The following is a 17,274-nucleotide window of genomic DNA, read 5'->3' on the forward strand; positions in this document are numbered from 1 at the left end:
GAAAACATTTATTATTATCATCTATCGAATTAAAATATACCGGCCTGTACGTACAAAAGTCTCAAACAGAAGCTCTCTTGGACTCAATAATTTCTCCTCTCTCTCTCTCTCTCTCTCTCTCTCTCTCTCTCTCTCTCTCTCTCTTGCCTGCTCTTGCTAACTCTCCAAGTGTACATTTATTTTATTTTAACCGCAAAAAAATATAAAGTGCTGCACAGCTGCATTTTCTGAGCAATATTATATTCAAGCTCGAGATTTCTTTTAATATCATTGTGGACGCTGCATGAAATTCGTTGCGATACATTTCGCGAAGATAGGGTAATTCCAATCAAAAATATTACGACTTTCGAATGTAACGTACATAATTTGTAAAGCATTGTTTTTGCTTGTATTATATACAGTTGATTGAAATATTCACATAAATTTGACAGGCTTCAGTTAGATTGTGTGGACACGAAGAAACGGAGATTATGAAGAAGTTGTTGAATCAAGCATCTATGGCATACGGCAGCTCGTTTGTCAATAACAACAACAAAGATGCAGGCACCAGCAGTATTACAGGTGACAATAATTTGAGAAAGTACGCCATGCTCAGCACCGAATGGATCTCTATCATCAGCGAGAAACTAGGCATGCATCCGTTGCCAGATCCAATTTTAAAGAGATTATTATCCAAAGATGCTTCCTATCGCTTACAAGAAATTCTACATGTAAATACAATAAAATTCCTATTCGACACTTTATCCTTTATTCAGATTGGCATAGAACCTTGATGGGTTAATAGAGAGTAATACTTATATAATGTTGTTTGTCATATAATGATGCTCATTCCGCTTTAGAAATGTGTTACAAGATTGAGACACAGTAAAAGAAGACGCCTGACATCCATGGATGTAAATGTGGTAATCACCAACTTGTGCGATGCTGATCCAGTTTTTGGTACATCAGAATCCATGCCAAAGTATCATACCGAAACGAAAATTTATGTACCTAGCGAATCTATCGTTAATCTCGCTAATCAAATGAATGATCCAATATGCCTGTCGCAAACCAACGTACCGTTTCTGCAAGGCAAGTTCTTTAAAAGTTAACACATTTTTATGATTTATCAGTCTTTTAATTTATATATAAATTTAATAAATTATAATGTCAATTTGAAATTGCTGCTAATTTCGATACAATCTTTTAATTTAATTGCATTTTTTTTCTTATTTTCTAGAATTTAAAACATGTGATAAGAGGCTTACAGAAACGCGTCACAATTATGCCATACGTGTGTTGAAAACTTTATTTAATGGCTCACAAAAGATCTTTCAGGTACAAAGAAATACATATACACGTTGATATAAAATACCTTTTGATATTATTATTATTATTAAATAATATTAAACAATATTTTTTTTTTTTTTATATTGCCAGGTCTTACTTAATGACTATGCTACCAACGTGCATTTAGGCGACGAAAGAGTCGTCGACAAATTGATGTCTATCGCTAGATTTATGATAATCTCAAACAATGCACAATATACATGTATTTCCACGCGGCGTGCCAACTCATAATTGCCATTGCTAGTAACAGCGAAGCTGTCTATTCCTATCATTTAATTTCGGTAAACAAATACAATATAATTATGCACATCTTGTAAATTGTATCCAAATATTTGCAAATATCTTTAATCTTTTTGTTTGCTCAAAGGTTGATAAATTAACGGAGATATTGCTGGAAGTGCTGTTGGGTCAGAATTTCATACATTTAAATTTAAAAGTACTCTTTAAAAATTGCGTGCTCGAATTGATGCTTCGCTGGCCGCCAATTGCCGACAAGTAATACGAAATTTTAAAAGTCTTGCACATTTATTCAAAATATTTTTATGAAAAATTAATTCTTTAAATATTTGTAAACCAATTAAATATATATCAACATTGGAGAATGTACTTTTAAACAATGAAACGAAAAGCATTGATCTCTACAAAAAAAAGATAATTTCGGTGGAATTATTAGCGACCATTCAGCCTTTCATATTTTTCCAACACGAGCTCGCACACATATACTTTCCATACAAAATATTTTATATTATTATACCTCCTTTGGTTTAATTATCTGACAGCGAATAGCCGTTAATATCGATATTATATTATTCTAATTTCTCTGTGTGGATGTTGCTCCTATTAATTTTCTTGTAATTATTACAGTTAACCGTTTGTGCTCTCATGAGATTGCAGGATCCTTCTTTGGACCTTACTCCTTTAATCGAACATTATGGAGACTCGTTATTATCTTATTTACTCGCTAATCGTGATGATAATGCAAAAAAAAGAAGAAAGAGAAGAATTAGCGTACTACCTATCATCGTTAGAGACAAGATGAAATACGTTAAAATCAGATCATTTCTTAACAATGGAAAAAAGCTATGGGATCGACAAACAGCATTTCCGGATTCTACTCTGAGAGAACCGAGACGCGAAATAAGGTTTCTCTCTAATGAGGTGATTATGTGTCGATTGAACTCAATCTAATGTAGATTTGCGTGTTCTCTCTGCTAATATATCGATTAAAAATCTTCCATCGCGAGAGACACACGGTAATATAAATATATAGATAAATATATAATACTATAGATTTTTAATAGCAGCAAATATCAGAACGCATTCTCGCATGTAGTATGTATGTATAGGTTTCGTGCGCAGCAGCTACTATAGCTTAATTTACTTAGGATTGGTCTCTCTCGCGTGGAGCGCAGACATTGGCGCGATTCAGTGTCGCCACTGATGCACACGTTCTAATTGGTCGAGAATGACGTGCTAGTTGCGTGTCACGTGTCATATGCCGGTCGTGCGTGATGTAAGATGAAATTTCATGGACAGTGAAAAACAGCAGTAGATTGTACTGATTGGCTACAAAATAGAGAGATTCTCGAGTTTCTAGAATTTCTCTATTTTGTAGCCAATCAGTACGATCTGCTACTGCTTTTCACTGCCCATGAAATTTCACCTTTTTACGCTCGTCAACGTTGTTTTTTCCAGCAGCGGCCATTGTTCTGGTTGTGCACATTTCTATCAAAGCTAGTTTATCTACAATTCTCTATCTCGTACGAATCGCTGTGATTCAAAAAGAAGCAAGATTCGCACACAAACAGTTGTTGTTTCGTTCATAATGGCGAATATTGGAATCACAAGAACAGAGGTAACTGCGGCCGCGATGTCCAAACATATTTTAGTTTGTTATATAGATATAGACTTCATTGGATGCGTTCAGCCGATACTCCGCTAACCTAGCAATCGTAAGCAGTCGCTCGTTTTCGCTCGTTTCTTCTCCTTTTAATCCATTGAATCAAAGGAGAGAAAACGAGCGACTACTCACGATTGCTAAGCTAGTGGAGTATCGGCTGAACGCATCCATTATATGATGTAACTTTGTCACATACACATGCAGTGCGCAGAGAAATTTTGGATCGCTCAAAAATGACAGTAGCCAAGATTAAAACTCGCGACCGTTCGCGATTGAGACTTTAAATGCTTATGAAATAACATTGACGCGATAATGAGATTGTTATGAAATATGATTTAGCAATTAATTTTTCCAATGAAGTAGACGAAACTTGTTGGCAACTCTGACATGTGCAATTTGTAATTTGTACTTGCATGTCATCGCCATCGCCTAATTCTTTAACTCATCATTCTTTAATTCTTTTACCTCTGTCCCTTTCCTCTCCCTTTTTTCTTTCCCGTCTTTCTTTTCATCTCTTCTTTTCTCTAGTATTGAAGTAATATTTAGTCCAATATGATGTTTAATTAACATGTGCTTGCGTGCTCTTTTTTTTTAATATGTATGAGTTCGAAAAAAATCAACTCAGGCAAGTCGAATGAATTCCGGATATTATTTTTAACCTAAAACTGAGAAATAGCAATAAAACCGTATAGAAAAGAAAAAAAAACCTATTGTCATTTTAGAGAGGAAGGATTTTGAAGTTACACGTTTCACTTTATAATATATTCAGTATTTTTAATTTATTTTTAAACAAATATGAATCTAATTTTCTAGAAATTAATTCGAGTTTAAGTTATACCACACTCAATCGGTGCTGCTATATGTACGAAAATTGTATGTATTTTATTATTTTCAATTCATTATTGAAAGTATTTGTGTAAACGCAGATAAATGTGCAATGAGAATGTAGAATCGAGCCAACATTTGACATAAATTAATATAAAAAATGCACTAATTTTTCTTTTATATATAATCTTTTACATCATTTTTATAGAAATAAAAAACACCTCCATATCTTAAGAAGCTAATTAAACTTGACACGCATCGGTATTTATAATTTTTCCCTCGTTGCACACTTTCTGCTTGATCTAGTGTCACAACAAAGAACGTCTGAAAAATGGATGTACATGTCTATTGAACATCTTTGGGCGCCACATTTTTCGTACAAAAAGACGTCTATTGAACGTCTTCGGTACATCTTCAATACATATCATATAACGTACGAACGAAACGTCGTTTAGACGTTTAAAAGACATCGGCGTGTTGCATGGGATCGTTTTTTATAAATTTTCTTACTTATGTATATAATAAATATAGAATAATTTATTATCAAGTTATATAAAATATCCCCATTGTGTATCATCGACATTTCAGACGAAAGAATGGCGTAGGCTTCAACTGCGTAGGCCTAATCCCCCCCCAGCTGTTACATCTACAAATCCACTGGCTGTAACTGACAATAAAAATGTTCCTGTAAACATAAAGACTACTGTTATGCAACATGACGATGAGCAGCAGAATATCGAGGACATTGACAAAGAAAGGAACATTGAGGAAAATATAAATATAGGTTTCCTTACTGCGCGTGGTACTTCAATTAATGTCTCAAAGCAAGCGTTATTTAAAGCAAAGAGACTATTCGCAGATGCCTTCGATACGGATGAAGCGCGGACGTCTGAATTATTTGCTAAAAAAAGGTCTAATGAAGAGAAAAACAGATCATCCTTGTCATTCTCTTCGTTTGCCACGAATGTTTTCGTCAACCATGCGAATCAAGTCATTGTGAAACCAAAATCATTTACGAAACACGTTAAAACGTACGACAAACGACACACTACAAATCGCAAAAAATTATTTACAAATAAAAATCCTATCAAAAAAGCTAGTACAGTCTCTATGTTATTTTCAACTGTTGGTGGCGCGCCCATTAATATCCCAAAAGAAGCACTGTCAAAAGCGAAAACGTTATTAGCAGATGAATCAGAGAATGCCGATGACAATGTATTAATAAAATATTCCGAGACATCACTCACAGATAAAAATTGTACAACAGTAAATAAAAGTCCAAGTGAAAAAGTCGATGACGTTCCTATTTTATTTTCAACAGCTGGTGGCGCGCCCATTAATATATCAAAAGAAGCATTGTTAAAAGCGAAAACGTTATTAGCGGATGAATCAGAGAGTACCGGCGGTAACAATGTCGTAATAAAACATTTTAAAAGATCGCCTGCATCTAAAAATAGAACAGTAAAAAATATCTGTCGACCGTCTTTTGTACGTAATAAACCCATCAATATCTCAAAAAAATCACCACCTATAATAAAAACCGTGTTCGCGAAACATGCAAATAGTGCCGAATTCACTGTTAAAAATAAAAATAATATCTCTGATAACGAACAACGTGATAGCAACAATCATAAGCCAAAAATTCCCAATGAAAGTCTAGACACATGTAATAATGAAGGTGCAAAAAATGTTACAGACGCAGTACTTGATAGTTTAAACACATCTATGCAAAAGTTGTGTTGCACAGCCTCGATCAATAACATGAGTGACGTATGCTCTGATACTTTTGATAATGATAAAACAATAAAGACTACTGTTATGCAATATGACGATGAACAGCAGAATATCGAGGATATTGACAAAGAAAAGAACATTGAAGAGAATATAAATATAAATTTCCTTACTGCGCGTGGTACTTCAATTAATGTTTCAAAGCAAGCGTTATTTAAAGCAAAGAGACTATTCGCAGATGCCTTCGATACGGATGAAGCGCGGACGTCTGAATTATTTGCTAAAAGAAGATCTAATGAAGAGAAAAACAGATCATCCTTGTCATCCTCTTCGTTTGCCACGAATGTTTCCGTCAATCATGCGAATCAAGTCGTTGTGAAACCAAAACCATTTACGAAACACGTTAAAACGTACAACAAACGACACACTACAAATCGCAAAAAATTATTTACAAATAAAAATCCTAGCATAAAAGTTAATACGGTCCCTATGTTATTTTCAACTACTGACGGCGCGCCCATTAATATCTCAAAAGAAGCACTGTTAAAAGCAAAAACGTTATTAGCGAATGAATCAAAGAATACCGATGACAATGTATTAATAAAATATTCCGAGACATCACTCACAGATAAAAATTGTACAACAGTAAATAAAAGTCCAAGTGAAGAAGCCGATGACGTTCCTATTTTATTTTCAACAGCTGGTGGCGCACCCATTAATATATCAAAAGAAGCATTGTTAAAAGCGAAAACGTTATTAGCAGATGAATCAGAGAGTACCGGCGATAACAATGTCGTAATAAAACATTTTGAAAAATCGTTTACATCTAAAAATATGACAGTAAAAAATATGTGTCGACCGTCTTTCGTACATAATAAACCCATCGATATCTCAAAAAAATCACCACCTATAATAAAAACCGTGTTTGCGGAACATGCAAACAGTGCCAAATTCACTGTTAAAAATAAAAATAATATCTCTGATAACGAGCAACGTGATAGCAAAGATCACGAGCCAAAAATTCCCAATGAAAGTCTAGACACATGTAATAATGAAAGTGTAGAAAATGTTACAGACGCAGTCTTTAATAGTTTAAACACATCTATGCAAGCGTTGTGTTGCACGGCCTCGTTCAATAACATAAATGACGTATGTTCTGATGATACTTTTGATAATGATAAAACAATAAAAACTACTGCTATGCAATATGACGATGAGCAGCAGAATATCGAGGACATTGACAAAGAAAGAAACGTTGGGAAAAATAAAAATATAGATTTCTTTATTACGCGTGATACTTCAACTAATGTCTCAAAGCAAGCGTTATTTAAAGCAAAGAGCCTATTCGCATCAGATGCTTTTAAATTCAACGTCTCCGAGGATGTCTCGATTTTAAGGCTCGAGACACCCTTATCATCACTTGATAGTTCCAATACGATGTAAGATACATTTTTATTTTGTCAAATACTTAAAAATTTCATTAGCGTCTAATATAATGACAATAATACAAAAATTGTTGCGAACAAGTAAATTCATTGAATTATAATGCTTTCCGTTAAATAAATTGAGTTAATTTCTAAATTAACGATTATTATTAAATGAAATTATTGACAACAGAATGTCAACCATGGCCGCCGTACATTCATCTACATCGTTGAGTCTGTTACCCTTTTCAAATAAAACAAACCAACAACATTGGAGTAGCGACATGTTAAAGACATCGCAGCAGACACAGATTTGCACAAAACCAATGACTGATGATGGCTCACGTGTAAAAGTACGGCATCTTTTTATAAATTTTCTTACTTATGTATATAATAAATATAGAATAGTTTATTGTCGAGTTATATAAAATGTTCCCATCGTGTATCATTAACATTTCAGACGAAAGAACGGCGTAGGCTTCAACTGCGTAGGCCTAATCCCCCCCCAGCTGTTACATCTACAGATCCATTGGCTGTGACTGACAATGAAAATATTCCTGTAAACGTAAAAACTACTGTTATGCAATATGACGATGAGCAGCAGAATATCGAGGACATTGACAAAGGAAGGAACATTAAGGAGAATATAAATATAGGTTTCTCTACTGCGCGTGGTACTTCAATTAATATCTCAAAGCAAGCGTTATTTAAAGCAAAGAGACTATTCGCAGGTACCTTCGATACGGATGAAGCGCGGACATCTGAATTATTTGCTAAAAAAACGTCTAATGAAGAGAAAAACAGATCATCCTTGTCATCCTCTTCGTTTGCCACGAATGTTTCCGTCAACCGTGCAAATCAAGTCGTCGTGAAATCAAAACCATTTACGGAACACATTAAAACATACGACAAACGACACACTACAAATCGCAAAAAATTATTTACAAATAAAAATCCTAGCAAAAAAGCTAGTACAGTCTCTATGTTATTTTCAACTGTTGATGGCGCGCCCATTAATATCTCAAAAGAAGCACTGTCAAAAGCGAACACGTTATTAGCGGATGAATCAGAGAATACCGATGATAATGCATTAATAAAATATTCCGAGACATTACTCACAGATAAAAATTGTACAACAGTAAATAAAAGTCCAAGTGAAAAAGTCGATGACGTTCCTATTTTATTTTCAACAGCTAATGGCGCGCCCATTAATATATCAAAAGAAGCAGTGTTAAAAGCGAAAACATTATTAGCAGATGAATCAGAGAATACCAATGACAATGCATTAATAAAATATTCCAAAACATCACTCGCAGATAAAAATTGTGCAACAGTAAATAAAAGTCCAAGTGAAGAAGTCGATGACGTTGCTATTTTATTTTCAACAGCTGGTGGCGCGCCCATTAATATATCAAAAGAAGCACTGTTAAAAGCGAAAACGTTATTAGTGGATAAATCAGAAAATACCGACGGTAACAATAATGTCGTAATAAAACATTTCGAAAAATCGTTTGTATCTAAAAATATGACAGTAAAAAATATGTGTCAACCGTTTTTCGTACGTAATAAACTCATCGATATCTCAAAAAAATCACCACCTACAATAAAAACCGTATTCACGGAACATGCAAACAGTGCCAAATTCACTATTAAAAATAAAAATGATATCTCTGATATCGAGCAACGTGATATAAATTTTTTGAATATTGGATTCAGCACTACTCGCGACACACCCGTTAATTCCAAGCGAGCTACGTTCAAAACTAAAACATTATTTGCAGAACACGTGAATGATTTATTGCAAGACATTCATAACAATGACAATGAGTTAAAAAGACAGGAAACAAGAGTTTCAAAAGTTGGTTTCCAAACTGCTAATGGTAAAGCCATCAATATCTCAAAACAGGCTTTATCCAGAGCAACGGCCGTATTTGCAGAACATTTGGACACGACGTTAAAAACAACCGTTACAAAAAAAACTAATATTCATGACGCAAAAATGAAAGGACTAGAAGCAAAAATGGCAATTATTACAATCCAATCAGCTAGAAACATCGTTGATATTTCTAAAGAGAGACCGAAAGCAAAAATATCGTTCAAACATGTAGATGCGCAACCAGAACCAGTCTGTGCAAAGACTACTAAAATCGACACAAAGATAAAAAGCAGACCAGAAATAAAACGTCCAACCCAGGGTGGATTTCAAACCGCTTGCGGAACATTTATCAATATTTCAGAACACGCATTATCTAGAGCAAAAGCAGTATTTGCAGATCAAGTAGATTGTTTTATAGAAATGGACCGTCCTGAGAAAAACACCCGCGATAACGGCCGAAAAATAAAAAAACCCGATTTAATACAATTGCCACACGGTGGATTGCAAACAGCAAATGGTCAACAAGTACCGGTTTTGAACATGACTGTCGTGCAAGCACGAGACGTCGTCTCCCGTGACTACCTGGATGAGAAGACGTCTGACTTGGGGCACGTATCGTCGCAAAAACACAAACTAAGCGAGACTACGGTAGACAAAAGCACACCTCAGGGCAGAACGTGCGCGTTCGAAACGAAAAAAGCTCGTCTCAGCAACAACATTCCAGCTAAAAACGTGTTCGAGACGACAGCGTTACAAGAGAACCGTATACAAAAAGCGACAATATGCGAAAAGCGTGAAGACGCAAACATAAATACGCAAAAACCAACGCAAGTCGTAAATGAAAGAGCAAAAGGCGGTAGCACAGACGTAAACGACTACGGCGCGATTCAGATGACGATGGCGTACATTAATGATACGAAAAAGATATTAAAAGCTCGCTGGACCGCTGCGTTGGAGAAGCAGGAAGCGCGAATTATCGCGAAACAAAAACACAGGTCGAAACATGTTGTGGGTCACCTATATCTTTACAAGCAAACCATGTCCACGGTTCGTTTGTCATTGATGGATATTAGCGGTGGTAAACCACCTGTGCTGCGTTCCTCGCAAGAGCTCCACGCGCGACGAATATCGCCGAGTATTCTAGATATCACTGCTACAAACGCCGCAACGTACAGACTCCGTTGCTCCGACTTTTACGAGACCGGCGCCGCGATGGTGTGCAATAACGTGTGCACAATAATCGAGATGGAGGACAACGGCACGTGTCTGATTGCAGACGAGAACGGCGACGCGGGAGTCGAGGAGTTCCACCGCGCATTTCTCGCCAGTACGGGCGTAGATCCAACGCTCATTCCCGCCGGCTGGGTCGAAAATCATTATCGATGGATCGTGTGGAAATTAGCGTCGATGGACCGACGGCGGTTTGGCTCGACTGACCTACCCAGGTATACAATATCGAAAGTTTATATACCAATATATACTCCGCAGGCTGTTTCTGTAAAATATATATGATCAAGTCGTGCGCGAAATCAGCATATGTACGTTTACGAATGTAATTTAGCAAATAGTTTTGCAAGCATGCCATCACATATGAAGATGTCTGAAATTCAATAACAACGTATCGAATACATATTTAATATCCCATTTTTCCCATACGTTTCAGAGTATTAACACCTTTGTACATAATGGCGCAATTAAAATATCGGTATGATCGAGAAATCGATCGTTTTGAGCGACCAGCATTAAGACGCATTTTGGAAAAAGACGACGCCGCGTACAAGAGAATGATTTTATGCGTGTCATCTATAGTACAAGTAATATATATATATATATATATATATATATATATATATATATATATATGTATATATATATATTGCGACGCTTTTTCCCCCGGTCTCGCAATCCGGTGGAGGGCTATCGAGGATTGGCAGCACGCACAACTAATTCCGACACCAAAAGATTGGGCGCTAGGTGCGACGGATCGCACCACCGTACACTAATATGTCCGACGCGATATTCCCGGCAATACCTCAGGGCGTAGGGCTCTTTCAGGGAATTCGGAGAGAGGCGTTACTCAATTAATCACACTCACAAAAAAATAAATAATAATAACAGAATATATTTGGTCAGATAATATCAATATAATCGGTCTGAGTTTCTCTATTACCGCCAAAAATCGGATAGGTTGACGCACAAATGCCGCAATAACGCAATAAGTGCACGCGGTAATGACGAATCTTTCACACGGTAACGCAACATATAAACGCAGACGAACACACAAAGCTTGACATACGAATTAAACAATTACGATTTCGACTCAGGTATCGCGGTACCTGGCTTCAAACTCACAACAAACTTACGCCACGAGGCCGACGAACCGACTCGCCGCACCTTCGGTTGCTCCTTCAACGTACACCCGGGCCACCTCGATTCCGCGCGACGCAAAAATTATGGGCGATCTCGCCGAGTCGACCACGCTGGCCGGCGATTGCCCCCGAACACGAAATAAGGACTTGTATCGCGGACGATCCCGCGGCTTGCCACGTGAATCCCGAATTCTCTCGCAAGCACGGAGATTCCGCGGCCCCGCACCGATCCCGTCGATCTCTTCGTCCCGCCAAACCAATATTCGCTGTCCTCGAGGGCCCGGATACGTTACTCAAATACGAGGGCGAGTGCCCTTCAAATTACATGACCACTCGCGGCTCGCCGTTACCCGCAACTCGCTCCCGTTATCGCCACGCAAGACCTCACTCTCATTATCACTCTCGTTAATATGGCCAAGACGCGACACGATTGCGAGCTTAAATAATATGGCCAAAACGCGACACGATTACGAACATAAACTCTATCACAATGAAACGCGACACGATTACGAATAACGCGATACGATTACTTACATTAATTCGACGAGAAGCTACATAAACGCGACACGATTACTTCGATTCACACATCTCAACGCCACGCGACTGTCGGCCGTGGCGGTGCTCGCGGGGAGGGCGCAAATGGTCTCTACGCATTCGAGAGCTCACTCTCGGCAAGGCCCTGGCACTTTTTCCACACGACTCTACTTCAAGGCGAGCGCAAGGTATCGCACGCTCTAACTCGGTACACAGGTATCCTGCGTAACTCCGGTAACCAACGTGTGCCACGGGCCGATGCTTCGAGCGAACCCTTTTCTCTTAACGCGGGGACGCCAGAGTGGTGACCTTACAATGCGTCGTCCCTTCGGTAGTCCGGGCAGCTCGAAATCCGGGAGATCCTCTAGGCTCGCTAGCCGGTACGACAGTAACGGAAACGATAGCCTGCCGGGATCGCGCCGGTTTCCCGCGCCTGCGCTGTGGCGTGTCGCTCGACCGGATTGCCGATCCTAGCGCTTCCTGCGCCTAGGCCGCACGTGCGCCGCTCCTTCCGGGGGCGCCACTCCATTCCAGGGCGCTCTCGTCGGCGCCTCAGCTTCTCGCGCGCCTCCCTTTTCGGCGGCGCCGCTGCAATCACCTCCGATTCGGCGCGGGCTTTTCGATTCAACCGGCTGTCCGGGCCGCAATGATCGAGTCGGCGTTCGGGGTCAGGCTGGCCGGGCCTCGGCCCCGTCTGCCGACATCCCCCTCGGGGTGACGGCCCCAGGGCTGTGCCTTTCCCTAGGCCGCTCCTCTGCACCCTTGTGCCACTGGCATTTCGCTCGTGGGTGATCTTGGGTCCTCCTGATCGTTATACCGCCGCTGTTACGACCGAGTGCGGGGTGAATTCCGGCCGGCGACGCTCATGCGCTTGCGGGGAGGTCCGGGCGATCCGACTTCCAGCCATGTCCCCTGGCCGTCTCTTTCATCCTCTGCCCTTCCTCGTTGCGGCCCCCGGCCGTTACAGCTGAAGTCCGGTCACCACCGGCGATCCCTTAAAAACTTAATCTAATTAGACCAAACAATACACGCAACCGCCCCCCTCTCGCTCCAACGAGGAGGCATCTCCGAATTCCCCTCGGCCGAGCCCGTCCGGGAAGGAGACGCGACTTGTCACGTCACAATATATACAATTCTTTATAATTCGATCAATTATTTCCCGAAAATTTCGAAATTTTTGATACCGATTTCCAAAAAGATCGGTAACGAAAAATTATGTACTTTATAGCACTCTCCGGGAAATTCTACCCCTACTTTGTATGTACAATTCTTTGAGATATGATCATTCGGAACCGGTCTCAAAAAAATCGGTTACAAAAATCAGTACACTTTATAGCATTCTCCGGGAAATTCTACTCCTACTTCAGGTATAATTTTTTGAGATTTAATCAATTATGTCCCGAAAAATTAAAAAAACCGGTTTCCAAAAAGATCGGTAACAAAAACTATACACATTATAGCGCTCCCCGTAAAATATATTCTACCCCTACTTCATATACAATTCTTTAAAATTCGGTCAATAAATTCCCGAAAAATTGAAAAAATTTCCGTACCGGTTTCCAAAAAAATCGGTAACGAAAAATTATACACTTTATAGCACTCCCCGGAAAATTCTACCCCTATTTGATCTACAATTCTTTGAAATTCGGTGAATTATTTTCCGAAAAATTAGAAAAATTAGAAAAACCGGTTTCCAGAAAATCGGTAACAAAAAACTATACACATAGTGGCACTCCCCGGAAAATTCTACCCCTATTTCATGTACCCTTGATAAAAATTCGGTCCACTAACGAATGAGTAGTTCGCGGACAGACGGACGGACGGACGGACAGACAAACAGTCGGGTTTTATATAATAGTATGATATGTTTTGAAAAGTTACAGTCGATTAGGTTACGTATATGAATTTTATTGTTATAATTAACTTCTTTTTTAATATACGAAATAAAAAACAACTTCATTACAACAATAAAAATCATACACGTATTCTCTACATTTTTTTTAAAGACAGTAGAGCATCTGCGATCATAACACGACCTTTGTCTCTCGGCACTGAACGAGCATGGCGAATCGAAGTAAACGTTCCCTTCCGAGAGCAGTGTCTAGAGACATGCGCAGACGATGTCTTGTGAACACAGCGTATACATATCCCGGTACACGCGTGTGCGACCGGTAAAGGCGGCTACGTACTTTCCAGTGGAGCTCAACACCGAGAGCGAGTATGCCGGCGCACACCGGTTCGAAAGGAAAGGCGGTAGTGTCTCGCCGCGGGGCTCGGCACTGTCTGTGCATATGGCGACTTTTTTGCGTGTACGTTCGCCGCAAAACGGATATGGTCACGCGAGCGTACGCGAACGTTAACGTCCCTTGGCCGCGTTTTGAAACCGACGTTGTCGACCGTCTCGGAAATCGATTAATTAGATCGGCGATAGATACATCCGTAAAATATTGTATATTATCGAGAACAACATCTGAACTCCGGTTGAGAGCTCTCCCCCTTTTTTCCGCTCCCTTTTTTCACTCGTCCCAGAAACGCTCTGTTGTAATCTAAAATTACAACGGGTAATTATTAAATTATTTATAATAAAATTATAGAATAGCCTTTTGAAAGACTTCGAGGAAATTGTCTTTCGAAAGACTCCTCAATTTACGCTGACGCAAACGCGGAAGTTCATCAAGCTTCCGCGTCAATCGAACTATTGCGATATGCATAAGAATGTGCGACAACGCATTTCGACACAATATTGCGAGATGCATAGGAATGTGCGACAACGCATTTCGACAATCGCGGAACCGCGGGAGTACAGCGAGATTGCGAATGCGCTCGGTCACTGACCGACCTCATTCGGGGGACCGTCGAACCCGGCGGAAAAGTGCCGACAAGGCATAACTCAAAGCAATATAAGGGACCGTCGAAGAAGCCGCGACGGAGAGTAATACACCGGAGACTCTACCCGTGACCGTTCTCGTAAGTCGTGTCGCGAAGGTTTACATTATAACAAAGCGCGTGCGAGTTATAGTAATTGTGAAAGGCAAATACAAGTGTAAGTTAGTGAGTGTAAAAGGGGCGCTGAAATAAAGCTCCAATAAAAAGTAATACGAAGTGAAGTTTATTTAACGACGCCAACACCCCCGTTCCACCTGCGAACCCGACCGCTTCCTAGTCTGCCCGCCTGTGCCTACCGAATCCTAACTCGTAAGGTCAAGAGATCCCGAAAATAATAAACGTTTTGCTGTAAGCCGTCACCAACCGGCGACGCGGCATAACATAATTTGGTGGCAGCGGTGGGATTGACCAAAGCATCAGGACGACTAGGAAAGACAACAGCAAGCCTGCTTAAGGTACGCAAATAATGTCTACCAGTTACCGCTGAGTACGACTAACAAGGAAGGAAATAAGTACGGTGGAACATCTGTGGATTGACCAAGAATCAGATCGACCGGCGGAAATAACCAAGGTATAGAGCGACCAAGGTATCCACAATGGTACTGAGCCAAAAGAGATCGATCAAGGCATCCTCAAGGACACCAAAGGGCGAAAAGAAAATAAAAGGCCAACACCCAAGGCCAAGTGCAAAGCAGCGGACGACGCCAAGAAGCGGACAACGCCAAAGCAGCGGACGACGCCAAGCAGCGGGCAACGCCAACGCAGCGGACGACGCCAAGCATCGGACAACGCAAAAGCAGCGAACAACGAGAAGCAGCAACTGCGTTCGACAACCAGCATCTTACTTCACGCCAGGGCCAGCCGCAAACAACGGAGCCTGCGAGCGACCATGCGAGCCGTACTTCTAATGTAAGTCGAGAAAATTTAAAATTGTACTACGCGTGAATGTCGGGAGAAAATAGTCCTCCCCGAACGCCGATAGCCAATGCGTCGTGGTTAATCAACGAATTTTCACTACGGGTAAATAGTCCGCGCGCGACAACACAAGCGACTTTAGATAACGTTCGTGTAGCATTAGAAACGCGACACTCGGACAGCGAAACCGAGTTACTGGAAAACGTTGTTACTGAGCGCGAGTTTCCGTTTGGTGAGATTGACGAGGGTTTATTCTCAAACGACCCCATTGACCGGACGGACGAAAAACCGCGTAGAAGCAGACCATACGTTAGCCGAACCCCTAGCAGAGTATCCTCGCGACGAGAATTTTCATTAACCTCTTACGAGAGCGATACATTCGACCCGAGCGAATACTATCGGGAAAACGGCGGAGAGACGCGAATGGAAAGACCCCTATTAGAAGAACGCACTCACACAAACCAGCCACAAGCGCAAGTTAAGGAAATCGAAATGGCACAGTCACAATCTGACGCACAGTACGCACCGCTATCTACGGAAACGCACGACGTAAGAGAAATATACAATTTATTACGGGAAATGCAGAAAATGCAAGAGGAATCGCGTATGAAAATGCGTGACGAAACGCGCGAATTACGAGAACGGTTAATAACACTAGAAAATAGTGCACGAAACGGCGACCAAGTAGGAGCCGGAAACGGAAGATATTCGAGCAAAAATTACGGACGGACGGAACACAATATAAGAAATCGGCGTAGTTCCATACCGAATTCTATAACGTTAAAAGAAGCACGAAGCATGATCCCTGAGTTCGATGGGACGTCGCGACAAAAATTACAAGAATTTATAAACGCGTGCACATATGCGGTACATAATATACAGCCTACAGACGAAGAATCATTAGTACAGGCGATTTTATATACAAAATTAAAAGGAAAGGCAATGCAAGATTTTGAAACGCAAGATATACAAACATTCGCTCAATTAAAGCAACAATTAGAAGATTGCTATCAAGCCAAGCAGAGCACTACCCATTTGCAGATTGAGTTTAATACACTCAAGCAAGAGCCAAACGAAAGCGCACATGCTTTTGGGCAACGAGTCGATCTACTAGCCATGAAGCTATATGACGCTATGATAGAAGGAGAAGATCACTCCAGTATGTTTAAACGCGCGATCCAGCAAACGATACAAAAACAAGCTTTAATTAATTTTCAAATAGGATTGCGCGACGAATTAAAAATACTTGTACGTTCGCAGAATAATGCGACGTTACAAGAAGCCATAACGGGAGCGAGCGCGGAAGAAAAGCTCATAGGGCCGACCACGACAAAAACGGGCGCCTCGCTATACAAAAATAAGCCAGGATATACGAGACAGCCCCAAAATCAGAGCGTACAATGTTTTAAATGCGGAAAAACTGGTCATTATGGACGGGAATGCCGGAGCCAAGGAAACGCATTACCTAAACCTAGTAAAGGCTGA

The 17,274-nt window shown here is 40.3% G+C and overlaps 1 protein-coding gene and 1 pseudogene across 1 annotated transcript; both read left to right on the top strand.

Annotated features, from left to right (window-relative positions):
* Positions 1-31: 31 nt before the first annotated feature.
* On the top strand, positions 32-5,473 carry LOC112467671 (annotated as a pseudogene).
* Positions 4,386-17,274, top strand: LOC112467669. Its single transcript, XM_025036372.1, has 7 exons — positions 4,386-4,391; positions 4,643-7,224; positions 7,403-7,562; positions 7,670-10,530; positions 10,749-10,899; positions 15,452-15,783; positions 15,903-17,274. Exons 1-7 carry the CDS (start codon positions 4,386-4,388, stop codon positions 17,272-17,274), a joined length of 7,464 nt encoding a protein of 2,487 aa, XP_024892140.1.

This window comes from Temnothorax curvispinosus, unplaced genomic scaffold (genome assembly GCF_003070985.1).
Source record: "Temnothorax curvispinosus isolate PA1 unplaced genomic scaffold, ASM307098v1 QBEX01017757.1, whole genome shotgun sequence".
NCBI classification, from domain to species: domain Eukaryota; kingdom Metazoa; phylum Arthropoda; class Insecta; order Hymenoptera; family Formicidae; genus Temnothorax; species Temnothorax curvispinosus.

What these genes read in the sequence shown, in the direction of transcription:
- LOC112467669 (XM_025036372.1), top strand. An exon ending in GGCTCGACTGACCTACCCAG is followed by an intron (nt 10,531 to 10,748) that starts GTATACAATATC and finishes CATACGTTTCAG; the next exon opens with AGTATTAACACCTTTGTACA. An exon ending in GCGTGTCATCTATAGTACAA is followed by an intron (nt 10,900 to 15,451) that starts GTAATATATATA and finishes ACCAAGGTATAG; the next exon opens with AGCGACCAAGGTATCCACAA.